Genomic DNA, 16,275 nt, shown 5'->3' with positions numbered 1-16,275 from the left:
AATGATGAACTGCTCATGGATTCCATGTTTACCGGCCTTTTTTGTAAACCTGTGTGTCTGCATTACCTTGAATGCGCTTGGCCATACTGATACCTCTCCAGTGTCCAGATTTCTGCATCATATTTATACATTATTCCCTCAAGTTGTGTAGTTTTCGAGTAATCACTGGGTGTTATTGTCAGTATGTCAGTAAATAACGGCATTTGTTTCTTTTCCAAAGGAAAGAATAATGGCAGCTTTCGAAGCTGCTTGTGAGGACAGGTAATCGCATCCGTACTACAGCGTTTAGGATTCCAGTGTGTGTGACTGCTGATAGACACTATGTGTGTGTGTGTGTGTGTGTGTGTGTGTGTGTGTGTGTGTGTGTGTGTACAGCTTAGTGTGCCCCTGATACTTAACCACTGTAATGTCACAGTAGAAAGCACTTGGAAGATCAAATCTGACTCGTACATGCACTTGTTTCACTTGAAGTTTCTGAATTTCGCGACTGTGGTTGCAGTAATACCTAAGTACCATGACTTAAGTATTTAAGGCTTCTTTTAAAAACTCATAACTCCTTCCCCCGTTTTTCAGCCAAAATAGTAGACCTGGAATTTTTGCATAATCACTAAGTTTGCACATTGAAGTCAGTTCAGTACATGTAACATATATACATAAAGTGATGGATACTTTCAATTGAATGCGACTGTTTCAGAGATATTCATACAAGTAATTAAGCAGTTGAGTTAAAAACCTATGCGTTCATTATGTTGGCTATCCTGCAGTGTCGTGACCCTTTGCACAGTACCTCCTGTTTCTAGGAAGAGATGCTTTCCGGCTGCTTTGCTTGTTGGAAACACTGCAGACTGACTTCCAGTTCTAAGCAAGGGGCAACACGGAGTTCTTCATATTCCCTTAATGCATTTGATACCTGTTCCCCATCTGATCCTTTCTTGACTCAGACCACCTGATCGTAATATTGTCTCCGAGTCCGAGATATATAATTTCATGTCATACATAAATCAGATTCATGTTTTGCACAATTTAACCAACGTGAATTTGCGAAAAAAATTACACATTGGAACACAAAGATGCGCACAGAAATATTGTATTCTGCGCCGAATCATGGGGGTGAAAAAAAGCCTAATATTACATTGGGGGTGGGGGTGTGGGGGGGGGGGGGGCTGAGGCACATAATATTGCAAGGGTCCCTGCTCTTGCTTAGAGTTTGGCTTCGTCCCTCATACAACTTGTAACTGCAAAAGATGATTCACTGTATTCAGGAAATAATGGCAAACATTAAAGGTATGGGCTTTTTTAATTTATGAAAATGCATGGTAATTCAATTGCTCTTAGTTTTAAAATCCGTAGTACTAATATATTTTAAATAGTGTCCCTGACTTAAGAATGCTGTCCCTGGTAATCGTTGTCTTTGACATACCTCTCAAGTGTACCTCATTACGAGAAACGTACCTCAATTTGGGGTCTTAAAAAGTTCATGTTCCTCAAAGCTCCTCAATGTTCCACAGTGAAAGACTGTCATACATTCAGTGTTAGGAATTTTTTTTAAGTGAAATCCATGGTAAACAGAAATGAATCATATTAATTCATTAAAAGATCTTATTTATAAGTAAAACCAACTTATTTTAACCATCCCATGGCCTTCCTAGTTGAAGTTGTTAGTAAGCCATTAGTATGCGTTCCACATTTTGCCCATTTGTTCCACGTTATGAGGGCTAGCGTTCCTCGTTTTGGAGATGGAGGGTTGAGAGGATGGTCTCTGATTCTGGAGGGAAGGAATAAGGTGTTGAGAGCTTTGCTGAGGCAGTGAACGTGCATCTCTCCTTTACTACGTGTTTCTGACTACCTGCTAAAATATCATCCCACCGCAGGGTCCCAGGGCCACTAACAGACCACGCCAGTGCATAAGGCTCAGGAGCGCCCTCTAATTATAACTGATGTCCAAAATCTAATGACCAGTAGCCAGTGAGAGTAGATCAAAGATTGTGGCCGACTTACCAGTAGAAGATTTCTTTTTCTATTCACATTCACACACGCGTGTATAATTCATGCCCAGCTCCAAATACTTACATGCTTGTCACTGACTTTCCAAAAGTAAAAAGCTCCAATTGTTCCCAAGAGAAGCAGAACAGCTCCAACTAGAAGTACCACAGCGCCAAATTTGAGTAGCCGACTGCTGGTAGTTGGCTTCCCTGTCACCGCTGAGTATGCCTGAAAGGAGAGAGGAAAAGGCAAAAACAAGAGATACCTGTTACCAGCTCCAAACTAACGTCTTATGCACAGCAGACATCTTTCACTTAACAATGTTTTAGTGTTAAAATGACAATACAATTATTAGAGCAAGCCATCCGATAAGGCATCATCTCACATTTGTCTCATTAGCACGCTAGAGAATGCCACCGACACTTATCGACCTATTTTTGAAAATATTTATAAACCAACAAAACACGGGGGCGGCTTTTGCACTAGTTCTCTAACTGCACACCCCCGTTTACCCCATAGTACTCTGTCAAAATTTACATTTGAAATTGCTAAGATGCATTTTTTCAGAGCATTGTAATGAAAGCTTTCCTTCAGAATGATAAATGCGTTACTTGAAGTAGAATATCTGTATTAAAGAAATAATATAAATGATAAAGATAAACGGTGGTGTATTGTGTTAAACGCCCTAAATAAACTTTTAGAATGTCATATCAATATTTTTAAAAGACATTTGAACATATAGTATTTATATTTTGAAGTTAAGGTGAATAGCTATGGGAAAGGTTTGCATGAAATGACCAACAGCCTCAAAACTGTGAAGGAAAACAAAACGGCCTTTCAGACAAGTTCAGAGCTATTATGTTGTGCAACCCCATAGTTTACTTACTGGTGGCATGCACTGCTCCACATCTTCGGGCCCAGCCAGAGCTATGGGCACTTTCTCGGTACTGTCTGCCATGCCTGACCGTAGCTTTTGCTCAGCTCCAAGCCTGGATCTGTATTCACTCTGTCTCTGACTGCAGACCCTGGTTTCTTTCTAGTCTTGCTGCCTCTACCCCTCGGGAGCCAGCCGGGACTTGAACATCAGTTCTTACCTGAGTTAGTACAGCCCAGCTCAGCCAATCACTCAAAGAACCCAGCTCTCTGCAACGTCATAAGAGCCAAGAACTGAAGGTCTGGTCCTCAAGGAGTGACCTCCTCGCCCGCCCCCACCCCTGTCAGCTTTTGGAGAATATCAGATTTCAGTGTAACCTTACGATTAAAACAACCTAAAAATGCTGCAATATTAACGTTTATATAGTTTTAATTTTATTGGACGGAGACTTCAGTGTTTTTGCTATGACAATTATATAAACTCTGTCTCTGGCGTGTGTAATGGGTGCTGCAGGAGAACATCTTTTTTTCGGGTCGCAGACTTACTCCTGTCAGGCGTCTTTTTTTACTTTTTAAAGCATATGTTCTTATTTTCTTAGAAATATTTTTTCTTTGTTCTGCGGTTGAAAAAAATAAACATACTCTATAAACTCTACTTTCTATGAGAATAGAGCGCATCTTCACACTTGAATCTGAATTCTTTATAGAGTTATTGCTCTCAACTTTTCAACTCCAGAATGTGAAACAAATAGGCAAAATGTGCAACGCTTACTAACATCTTCATCAGGATGGTGAAAATGTGTTACTTCATACTTATAAAAAGTTATTTTGGTGAATAAGCATCATTAGGTATTATTTACTTATGGTGGCCATGGTGGTGCAGTGGTTAACATTGTCACCTCACAGCAAGAGGTTCTCCGGTTGTGAGTGCGTGTGTGTGACCCCTAACCGGGAAAAGAAGACGAAGGTATTATTTACTTAATACTGAATGTGTCACAGACCCTTTCAAGGAGGAACATGGACTTTTAAGATTCAAAATTAGGATGTTTCTGATAGTGAGACACACTCAAGATTTATGTATAGAGTCTCTGAGTTTGATTTAAGGACATCAGACAGTGACCAGTAAATGACTGATAGGTATTATATTCTTTTATTATACATCTTACAAACAAGAACCATACAATCTAGTCAGTCAGCTTTATTTTACATAATACTTCTTAGCATTTCTTTATCAAAATGTGTGACAAAACCCATCTTCTTGATAATCTTTGGCATCCTGGTCTTTATCCTTATGTTGGCCCTGTGCCTCATCTTTTACTGCACAGATAAGGGTGACTTTGTACTAAGTCTTTGAACTTTCACTGAAAAAACATAAATGGGGTTGAAGCCAGCACTGTCTTAGGCTCAGCCTCTGGCCTTACTAAGTCACCTATTAGTATATGACCTGCATCATTAATCCCAAATGAAACAGAATTTATTTTTAATTATCCTTTTGCTGACCTAGTTAGTTCCACTTGGCTACTGGCCTCTTTTCAGGAGGTTACTCAAGGTAGTATTGATAATACTAGGTAAAATTTATCCAGGGCATTGTTGAACATCCCCTACTCTTTTTGATAAGGTGCCTTGGGCTCTTTTACATTCAACAGAGCTACCACCAACTCAGGCTGATTGGATCTTGTTTAATATCTTACCTAAAGAATTACACCCACATAAGTGCAACATTCCCCTCTTCTGATGCTGCACTACAGTGCCAACAATCCTTCTACCTGGTGTGGGAACAGAACCCACAGTCTTCTAGTTTTCAAGAACCAAAGATGAGTATGCTATCCATTGCACCACTGACACTGTGCATGACATGAGGCTTGCCCCCAAACTTATTGATTTAATTAATACTTAAACTGATTCAATTTTAGACTCAAAACTCCTAACCATCTACTAACTAAACCCATTTGTTCAAAATTTGTAGTTGGGGCCTTCTTGCTGTAGCCATTGACATACTATCTTTGTATAGGAGTGACTCAGAATCCATACGTTCTTTGGTTTGGCTAGTCTTTGTGCTGCAATGAGGCAAATAATTAAAGTAACTGACTTGTTAAGCTTTTATTAAGCAAACTTTATACATATCAGGCTTCCAGTGACTTAAATTTTTAATGGTGCTCTGCAATTCCTGTTTGTGTATGTAAGGCTACCCCTTCTGAAAAAAGAGTATGGTATATATTTTACATATCTATCCCACATACTTACACCACCTTTAGCAACACTGCCCTCACCTCTCACTGATTGATACAGGCTTAGCCAAGTTGGTCCCTGTGGACCAGTGGGCAGTTGTAGGCACATCCTTTGCCTCTGGTGTGTTGGTCTGTCTTGGACCTATTAATTCATATGCATACCCTGTTGTCTGAAATGCTAGCATTAGCTACCCATAAAACTATGAAGCACATTCTTCACCACTAGGCTATGCCAGTTCTCAAATGTAAATGCCCTACAGATAGCAGTTAAGAAACAAGCTATAAACAGTGGCAACTCATAATCATCCAAATAAAACTGGTGAAAGTGCTTTTACATTAAGCTTACAGCATTTTAGAGTCAATCAGACATCTCTTATTTTGTTTACTGGGCAGTGTGTCTTGCCCAGCCCTATAGTACATACTTTACCTGAAATGAATGTGATAAATTTTCCCACCCCATTGCTTCCTGCAGCTAACATAATGCAGCCAAATGAATTTTGGCTCACCCTCGTTTTTGTTCAACTGGCTTTGATCCTGGATGGTCACCCTTGTGTGTATGTGTGCTGTCCAGAAAGTGTTGCACTCCTGTTTTATATGCTGTCTCTGTTCACATAGTTAGGGAGCTGACCATCAATTACCATTTATGTCTACTTATACATCCCATAAATTAAATGCTATCTTATTCAACACTGGTACTGCTTCTGGCTCCAAACTCCTGAGATGCATCTAGTGTGAATGAGAAAGCGAGTCAGCTTATGAGTTGTTTATTCCACATACGTGATGGGCTTTCTAACATTTGATGCTAAGTATCTAATTAACTTCCCATTACCCATTTCCCCCAGTTGTTTTATTTATTACTGTATATAATATGTTTGTATTATTCAGCATAATTTTGACAATCTGGTCCCTCTTCTGTTCCTCCCATAGTTCTTAAGAAAAACAAGGGAAAATGTAAACACAATGTAAAATCTCTAGCTCTGTGATTGTTAGCTGGTTACTTTAATGGATTTCTAGTAGCCATGCACTGCTGAACAATCTTCCTTTGAAGTGTCCTCTAAGCCTATACTTGTCCTTTGACTTTGCAGAGCTCAGCCCTTTCTTCTGGAACAATCCACTGCCATATCACTACTCCACTGAAATTTTGTATAAATGTAAGTCACACCTTTAAGTCCATACCCATCTCCTTTGTAACTCTGTGTTAAAGCTTTGTGCAGCTTCCCAGTTTTGCTGCTAACCTCTCATGAATGATGAGCCCACTACTATCACTCTGCATATGTGAAATTTAGTAGGTCTTCTCAGCTCTAATAATTGCTTTAAAGTAATATTTTATTTTATTGTAACTTGGCTCAATGTTCTGCATAATTTCTCAGCTCTTTCAACTGATAGGTAGCACAGCACTTTCTTGCTGTTACTGTCCTTCCCAAGGAATGAGATCATGGGGGATGGTTCCTCAGCTTTCTCAGCTGCCAAGTGTATTCCCACCTCACTATATAGCTTTGTGAAACTGTAGACTGTATGCTGGTGTTTTTGTGAATTTGTTTGTCCTATGAAAATTAAATTGTCTCAATAGTGAAACGTTAACCATCTCAAATTTCTGTGCTGCCACCAAATGCAGAAATGTACAAAGCTTCTTGAATACAGCACAATGGATCTGTCCATGTAACACTGTTGCTCTGTGTCTAAATCTAACCAACATTGATTATCCATATATACTGATAATCATCTAGAGGTTGTCTCTGTATCAGACTTGGCAATTAATGCTCCACCCCCTCAACTGCCGAACCTTCCTTACTGCCTCTTCAAAAGACAAGTAAGACACGGGTGGTTATATTTCACTCTTTCTTACTGACCCCCCCCCCTGCCAGAAAAGATAAGTGAAGAGTGAGCTTATATGCCACTGGTTGTTTTTTAGGGGCTGAGCCTATGGGTGATACAGTAAAATCTTTCATAAGTGGCTTGTTGAATAGCCCCAACAATGGCCCTTCCCTCATTTCTTTCTCCATTATCAGCCTCTAATCTGTCTGTTGCCAAGTTCAGGTTTGGTGCTACCACCCCTTTCTTTTGTCCTCCAGTTGGAATCATAAAGCTTTGTATAAAGCATTCTAATAGAAAATCTGCTGTTTCTCTGTCACGATACTTACATAGCCATTCAATTCAAATGTCTCCTTATTAGTGTTTGCAGGAAAGGAACGGCGTTTCTTTGTTTTCAAGGTGGCGATGCTCCTCTGTTTGGTTTGGCACAAGTTTAAAGATTATGGTCTCTTCTTGTCTATTAGCTGTGTTGGCAATAACGGGTGCTTTCCATAGATCCCTAGCCCCTGTTTTCCTCAAAACTACTTGAAGAGATTGGGGTGTACAGTGTTACACTGACTTAGAATGTTTGCTTTTACCCACATATCAAATCAGCTGCAAGGCCGAGTACTGCGTGGCAACACTTATGCATGCAGCTGACCAAAGCTGTTTTTTATCCTGGCCTCCAGTAGTAGTCACCAGCATGGTGGGCCTAGCAGCCCCCTCCCACCTAGGAAGGGTAAGCTGGCATTGTCTGCTCAGTGCCAATGACCCTAGCTGATTCTTCTAGTGCCTGGGTCACTAATTCATCCTGGACTATCTGAGTCCACATTTTATCTATATGCACCACGGAGCTGACACTCTGCTTAAAATATTTTGTGCTACTGATGAATGCACACAGCTAAATGTCAATAATCCATATTCAGTTCAGTTAGGCAAAGTTTACTCTGTCCAAGGCAGTTTAATTTAAAAAATGCATAAGCATCTTGACAAGACAGCAGTTCATGTTATTAATATACGCCATGCGGTTACAATACTTTCAAACTGTGCATTCTTGGTGTTTTCATGATTGTTTGAGGGAAGCCACATATAAATTTGTTTGCCTAGTATAAAAGCAATAGGGCATGGCTTGAGGGGCATTACCAAGCAATGTGTTCCCTTCTAGCTTGTGTTTGATCCCTCTATCATTGTCCTAAGTATGATATCTGGCTGGCAAGGAATAAATTCTATGGTAATCCCTTTGTCTACCAGCAATCATTCCAGTATTAAATACCATTTCTAAAAAATAACCCTTTAACTGGGATATTTGATTGCCTAAACTGAGTCTTTTCAATAGATATTTAGCAACCATTAAATACAAATACCAGCAGAGATAAAAAAAAAAAAAATTGAAGCTGCTACCAATATAAATCCAGAGATAAGTTTGTTAAAGTAACTATAAAGAAACTAAACATTATACCCACTTTCAGCTTGAAGCACGAGCACATTAAATTATTTTTTTCTGTCTGCCTATTCATAAAAGAAAAATAAACAAGTTAAAGAAAATAGGATCCTTTTGTGCCACACTGTCAGTGACACAATTCATGCTGCACATATGAGTGTATGTGTAAACACATAACATAATAAGTGCATGGGCAGTACATCAGTCAGGCATCTCTATCAAACCCTTTTGCAGCAAGAGCACATCTGCAGCAAGACGTGCTTTTATACAAATGACTATTTTCAAAAGGTAAGAAATCTCTTTTTAAATCAAAACGTGTGTATCAGTTGTTATACATGGGGTATAGCGTTAAATGCAATGAGCAACTCATGCAGCGTATGGATAATCTTGAACAAGTCTCTTTATCGCAGTTCAATGTACACCCTGTACACACTGTACATCAACACAAAATTTGAAGGCAGAAACGAGCATAAATGCTAACACTAACTATGGGACTTATTTGGCAACACATTTGGCTTCTAGGCCAATGGTTAGGAATAATGAAGTAACTGTCAACAACGCTGGACAGAATGGGCAAAATGTGAGTAGTTATAATATAACACGGTTAACTGACTGGCTTAGAAATGAGATCTGTTTTTTGCAGAATTCAGGGACTGGTAATGTCACTTTAAATGATAGACTGAATGAACTTGACTGCTATTTATTGAACATAATAAAACTGCAGATGGACAATTCATATTTTGGTGAACGTTTAAAGCAAAAAATAGTCACAAAAGGGTTACGTATGTGGGGATATTCAACAGGCCTCATTGCAGGCTCAGTATTCCATAAAGAACTGTTACAATTATTTGACAAATTTGGCTTTGAGTACATGCATATGGTAATGCGACATAATGAGACTCAAACTGAGAATCTAAATAAGGAAGTTACACTTTTGGATAGACTTATTATACAGGACCCTGTGTTTAATAACAACAGGTTTGAATACTGTCACATTTTTTGGATGACAGACGAGCAAATGCAGGTGATCATAAATAGAAAAATAAAAAAAACTCTTGAGAGATGAAAAGGAATATAATAATAACACTGCTTATCCCCCGCCCCCAACCTCTCAAAAATGGCACCCTAATAGAGTGGGAATTGATTACAATATTGACTTAAATATTAGTTATGACAATGATAACACCAATCAGGAAACATCTAATGACCATTTTTTAGACGAGGAAGAATACCTGCCCCTCAGACACTCCGAGCGGTTAATGAATCAATGTGGGGCCAACAATTATCAAGGAAGACCACAACCCAACTCATATCAGTGGGGGACAGGACGTATGAACAGGGGGAGCAACAGGAATACCTGGAGGGGAAGTGACTGAGATAATTGATCCGCATACAGTAATAACAGAGATTAGCTCTGGTGGACAAGGATTTCTTTTACCACCATTGAGTATCGAACTTAATAGCTCAAGGGACTTTAAAGTATATAATTTTTCAGATTTGTCTATGAATGTCACTACTTGTGATCTTCTTGCTAAAGGGTTTACATTTATACCTAGCCAACATGTTAATTCAGTACATACTCTACTGGACTTAAAGCAATATGTTAGGAAATTAAATTTGAATGTAATGTTTTACAGAGTGGAACAGGTATGTGATCCCTTTAGGATCTCAAGCACCTATAACCCCCCTATCCACCCAACACCGGGAACATTTGAGAAGGTTTGTGAATTAGACAGTCGAGCACTTAGTAGTAATAATAACAATAGTAATATAATTAACAACAATCTGAAGTATGATGAAAAATTAGAATTGGAACTTTTGAAGCAGAACAAAAGTGTTAGAATAATGAAGCCAGATAAGGGGGTGGGGTTGTTATAATGAATAAAACAGATTACGTCAGTAAAATGAGAGATATTTTGGACACAGATACTTATGTTAGGAACTCCCTGAACGAGATGAATGGCACATACAGAAAGATAAAAGGGAAAGGGTTTATACAGGATTTGTTTATTGATGGGTTAGTAACTATTAATGAATTACATTACCTTTCAGTAGAATTTCCATCCACACCTGTAATCTTAGGAACGCCAAAAATTCATAAGAACATGAATCAGCCCCCAATGCGGCTGATTATGGATGCCAGGGGTTCAATAACTTATCCCCTTGCTAAATGTCTAGATAAGGAATTAAATAAATCTGTACAGGGGGAACCTTATATCTGTGTTGATTCCTGGGACTTCCTTAAAAAGATAAATACAATTGAATATAATAATAACCTCTTGTTTATCGCAGTGGATGTTGTTAACCCGTATAGTTCCATTCCCCATGACTTGGGTATACAGTGGTTTTCTGACTATTTACATTCAAAGTATATTCCCCAATATAAGATCAATATGTACAAGCAAGTACTGGAGATGTTGTTAAGAAACAACTTTATATTGTTTGAATGGGAATATTATTTACAAAACCAAGGGGTGGCTATGGGCTCCTGTTGTGGGAGCCTGTATGCCAACATAGTGATGGTGGAATGGGAAAAACAGTTCTTAAGAACATCACCGTTATTTTCTCACTGTGACATCTATATGCATTATCTGGATGATATCTTTATTTTGTGGGAGGGCCTAGAGAACCAGTAACCCCCTTTCTTGATTATATGATAAACACAACAAACTTTTTGAAGTTTACCCATACCATTAAGGAAAATGAAATCCCATATTTGGGTATATTACTAAAAAAGGGTCAACAGAGTGAAAGATTTGCAGAGATTTTCCATAAGCAAACATACTCCAACAGTTTCCTTTACTTCAGCAGCTGCCATCCTTTTACACAGAAGCGAGCTCTGTTAAAAGGTCAGTTTGTACGAGCAGCATGAATGGTTTCATTATGGGATAGTTTAATTAAGGAATGTCATTTATTGAAATAAATGTTTTTGAAGAGGGGATATCCCACCACATTAATAGAGGAGGTCATGGGTGAGGTGAAATTTAAAAGAAGAACAGGACATTTTTTACCTATTTTAGGACTTAAAATCCACACTAGACAAGAGAACGATAGTGCTATGGTAACAGATGATTTTGAGGGAGATATGAATCATGCTTCAATTGCCAACCCTAATAATGTTTCAAATAATTCCACACACTCTACCAACAGAAAAAACTACCCCCTACCAATTGGGTCTATATTAGAACATCGAAGTTTCAAAACTTTGAATGTTTTAATATCGACCCCTATTCATCGAAAGCTGAAAACATCGAACATACAGAACAGCAAATTTTTTCCTAGGGAAAAAATTAACTGTTCCAAAACACATACACACAACACAAGCACATCAAACAAACAGCAATCCACACACATGCACCTAAAATCTTACACCTAACCCTACACTAAACTATATACACACCACTAACTACCCACTTACCTTAACCCAAACCCTAACACTAAGGTCTGTCACTATCACACACTCACCTCACCCGTACCCTAACCCTAACTCACCTACCCCGCCCTAAACCTCACATCCACACAATTGCACACATGCCTAACCCACACCCTAACCCTAACTCACCTACCGCGCCCTAACCCTCACTTCCACACAATCGCACACATACCTAACCCGCACCCTAACCCTAACTAACTTAACCCGCACTCAGTTGCACACTTACCTGAACCTGACCCGTAAGTTTCCACCACAGCACTGAAAATACCGAAGCAACAGAAATGGACAACCAAATTCTTTCCCTAAGAAAAAAATTGGTTTTCTGTTGCTTTGATAGTTTCAGCTTTCGCTGAATAGGGGTCGATATTAGAACATTTGAAGTTTTGAAACTTCAGTGTTCTAATATAGACCCTACCCATCTAGTTTTTTTAACAGTGTTTTCCAAGGATGCATTTCTTGTTAAGAACATTTTAATAAAAAAATGGGATTTGTTAAGAGGAGAAAGACATAAGGGAATCGCTAGGGGAAAGACTTATTTGTGTATTTAGAAGGGGTCTAACTTAAAAAATGTGTTTGAGCAGAAGAGACATAAACACAATAATGAATACATGTATAAATGTGGGACATTATTTATTTTATTTATTTTATTTTACATTTGTTGACCGGGCTAGTCCAGCTGGATGTATGTCCATTTTCAGTGGAGGCCCGGGGAGAAAAGCTCCAATGGTTATTACAAGTTTAAACAAAAACATAAAAGGATAAAAAGATAAAAGGATGAATACAAAGATGAAAAAATTATATACAAAATTGAGTTAGTAGATTATATACAAAATTGAGTTAGTACATGTAATACACACGTAAGAGGAAATAACAATTATAAGACAAGATTAATAATCAAATAAGTAAATACTTGCAATACACAAATATGATAAAACAAAGCGTGAATAATAAATTGTCAAACAAATGTGACAGAATTAATCCTTTTTTTGTAAGTTTTGCCCCAATATATTAGAGATTAATGATTTAGAAATTAATGGGGTGAAAGTAAAAATGACAGGGATATATTGTTGCACCAGTGAACGAGTAGTGTACTGTGCATTATGCTGCAATTGCCCTTGTTTCTATGTGGGTAAAACCGAATGTAGATTAAAGAACAGGGTTAGTGAACATCTTAGGAACATTAGGGATGGCAGTGATTTTAATGCCCTAGCTTGGCACATTTTAGCATATCCCAGGCATCAATTTAAGTTTATTATTTTGGATTTATTAAACTTACCTGAAAGGGGTGGAGCCTGGCCATATTTATTAGAGAAATTAGAACTTACTTGGCAATTGTGCCTTAACTCTTTATATTGGCAAGGGTTAAATGACAGCTTGTCCATCAGTAGTTTATTAAAACTGAAGGCATTAAAAAGATGATGCTGTTATGTTATTATGTTTTTACAATTTTCTTTTTGGTTTCATACAAAAGCGGTCTTATATATATATATATATATATATATATATATATATATATATATATATATGGGTCTACTTCTAATGACCGAAACGCCGATTCGCCGACAGTGAAATCACCGACACGAAATGACTGACAACGCAGTTGACCGACACGCTCGAATCCCGACAGACGGAAGACCGACAAGGGGAATGTGTAAGCGCGACCTGGTAAGTATTCGATAGTGAGGGATTTAGGAGTAGGGAGCGGACAGGTAAGTGTGCAATACTCAGGGATGTAGGGTTAGGGTGTGTGATAGGTGAGTGTGCGGTAGTGTCGGAGCTTGGGGTTCGGGGTGTGTAAGTGAGTTAGGGTTAGGGTGCAGGTAGGGAGAGTGTGCGGTACTGTCGGAGCTTGGGGTTCGGGGTGTGTAAGTGAGTTAGGGTTAGGGTGCAGGTAGGGAGAGTGTGCGGTAGTGTCGGAGCTTGGGGTTCGGGGTGTGTAAGTGAGTTAGGGTTAGGGTGCAGGTAGGGAGAGTGTGCGGTAGTGTCGGACCTTAGGGTTAGGGTTTGGGTTAGGGCTAGTGGATATGTGTTGTAGTGTACTGTGTTGTTTACGTGTAGTGTGTCGGTGTTATGGTGTTCGGTGTTTCGCGTTGTCGGGTTTGTGTGTTGTCGGTTTTCTGGCGTCGGTGATTTCACTGTCGGCGAATCGGCGTTTCGGTCATTAGAAGTAGACCCATATATATATATATATATATATATATATAAATGGATCTAGGACATTTCACCAAAAGCACATTTCACCGAAACTCAAATGACCGAACACAAATCATCGAAAGCACAATTCACCGAAAGAACAATTCACCGAAACACATTTCACCGAAAGTTGTATATGGCCTTGTCCCCACTGTAGTGCGACCCTAGAGTTAGTATATATGGTAGGGAGGGTGCGGGGGGCACTGGCCCCACATCAGGGGGTGTAGGGGGCATAACCCCCCACATATTTTAAATGTTTTGAACTATATACATGCATACTTGCAATTGCAATATATTACTCTTATCCAAACATGATATATACTTAAAATATGTGGGAGGCTATGCCCCCCACACCCCCCTACTATATATACTAACTCCAGGGTCGCACTACAGTGGGGAAAAAGCCATATACAACTTTCGGTGAAATGTGTTTTGGTGAATTGTGTTTTCGGTGAATTGTACTTTCGGTGAAATGTCATAGATCCATATATATATATATATATATATATATATATATATATATATATATATATATATATATATATATATATATTTATTTTTTTGATATATGAATATATATATATATATATATATATATATATATATATATATATATATATATACACACACACACACACACACACACACATTCTTCAATTCTGTTCATGTATTTTATATATATATATATATATATATGTATATATAGGTCTATATTATAAGACTGAAAGTGCATATGTGTGACTACATAAAAGTTGGCACATAATGCACAAAACCTAACAATAGCGAACAGCCACATAAGCAAATTTTTCCCTAGGGAAAAAACTTACGTGGCCCACACCCCCAAACTAAATATACCAACTCCGAGATCGCACTATAGAGAAGGAAAGGGCAACTCTGTAAAGTTGGCCATCTATCTCCTTGCCCTATGACATATTCATCAAATCGCTTAAATGCGATTTGATGAATACGTGTCACTGTGTCCGTATTCGCTCAGAAGCATTTTTGTGCTTCTAATATAGACCTTATATATATATATATATATATATATATATATATATATATATATATATATATACTGATAGTAGTATAGATATATTTTTACATATGCAGATAATTTATTCATTTTAATGATGTAAGAGTTTAAGTTTCTCTTGACTTTTTTGATTTTAAAACATAAATGCATTTAAAGTATGTGGGTTTGTATGGTGTTATGATTTTGACTGTTTCTTACTTATTTGTATGGGCCTTTCGAGATTGTGTTTTTTAATGCTGGGCACCTTTAAAATGTAAAGGATATGATGTCATGAATTTTAACTTGCTTAAATAGCATGAATAGGAAGTTACATGTATCTGATGAAGTTCCTTTTCAAAGAATATTGGGACGAACGCGCTTATTTATTTTTATAATAAAGTTTTGCGACCTGCCTTTGCATCTGTGCTTTTTCTTGGTTTGGAGTCTTACAGTTTCTGTTTTCATTTCATATTTTCAAAAGGTAAGAAATCTCTTTTTAAATCAAAACTTGTGTGTATCAGTTGTTATACATGGGGTATAGCTTTAAATACAATGAATTAGACGCATGAAGCTCTATGTTCTGGTGCACTTTCCTCTAGGGCATTCACTCTAAAAAAAAAAAAAAAAAGACTTCATGGTGGTTAGACCTTAGCCACGGTATGTTTTTGCATTTCACCAGTACCTTAAAAACTTTCTCAGATATTACATGGTATTGGAAGTCTGGAAATATATTTGCAGAAATGAAAAAAATGCATTTGCTTTCAGAGGTTTATGTGCTGGGCAGCACAATGGCACAATGATTAGTGCTACTACTTCAAAGAGTTTAGTTTTTGGTGGGGATGCCTTCAGTGTTGGGTATCCATGTTCTTCCTGTGTCCACCTTGTTTTGTCAGTTGCTCTGGTTATCTCACATCCTGAAGGATAAGCTGTAGACAAATTTGTGATCCTCTAAGTTACCCATAGGCATGCATTCATAAGTGTGTTCATGTGTGCATATGTGTGTGTGTGTGTGTGTGTGTGTGTGTGTGTGTGTGTGTGTGTGTGTTTGCGTGTATGTATATATGTATGTATGTATGTGTCTCTTATACAATGGTTTAGCTTTCTTGCTTTATTGCCTTGCACTAATGGAGTATCAGGATATAATCCACACACAAAAAATAGGAATATAGCTCAAATAAAATGACCCCAAAGGAAACAACAGCATACAACAACACACATAACTTCAGGGATCATAAACAATGTAGAAGAGCAGTAACGTCAACTTGCAAAGTTAGAGTTCTTTATTTGGTAAGCTCTTTCATGGGAATGACTCCCACTTCTT

General features: G+C 38.1%; 1 protein-coding gene across 1 annotated transcript in view; it reads right to left on the bottom strand.

Annotated features, from left to right (window-relative positions):
• CNMD (chondromodulin) overlaps positions 1–3,128 on the bottom strand; it is a 288,554-nt gene extending 285,426 nt beyond the window's left edge. The window contains exons 1-2 of the mRNA XM_044071687.1: positions 2,870–3,128; positions 2,071–2,211 (exon numbers count right to left, since the gene is read on the bottom strand). Coding sequence (XP_043927622.1) covers positions 2,071–2,211; positions 2,870–2,941 — 213 coding nt within the window. The 5' untranslated portion in view covers positions 2,942–3,128. The remainder of the gene's footprint in view (positions 1–2,070; positions 2,212–2,869) is intronic.
• Between the last annotated feature and the right edge of the window lie 13,147 nt (positions 3,129–16,275).

Source organism: Protopterus annectens, chromosome 5.part0, assembly GCF_019279795.1.
Source record: "Protopterus annectens isolate FY-2018-M chromosome 5.part0, PAN1.0, whole genome shotgun sequence".
NCBI lineage: Eukaryota > Metazoa > Chordata > Ceratodontiformes > Protopteridae > Protopterus > Protopterus annectens.
This window is presented reverse-complemented; position numbering and strand designations above follow the sequence as displayed.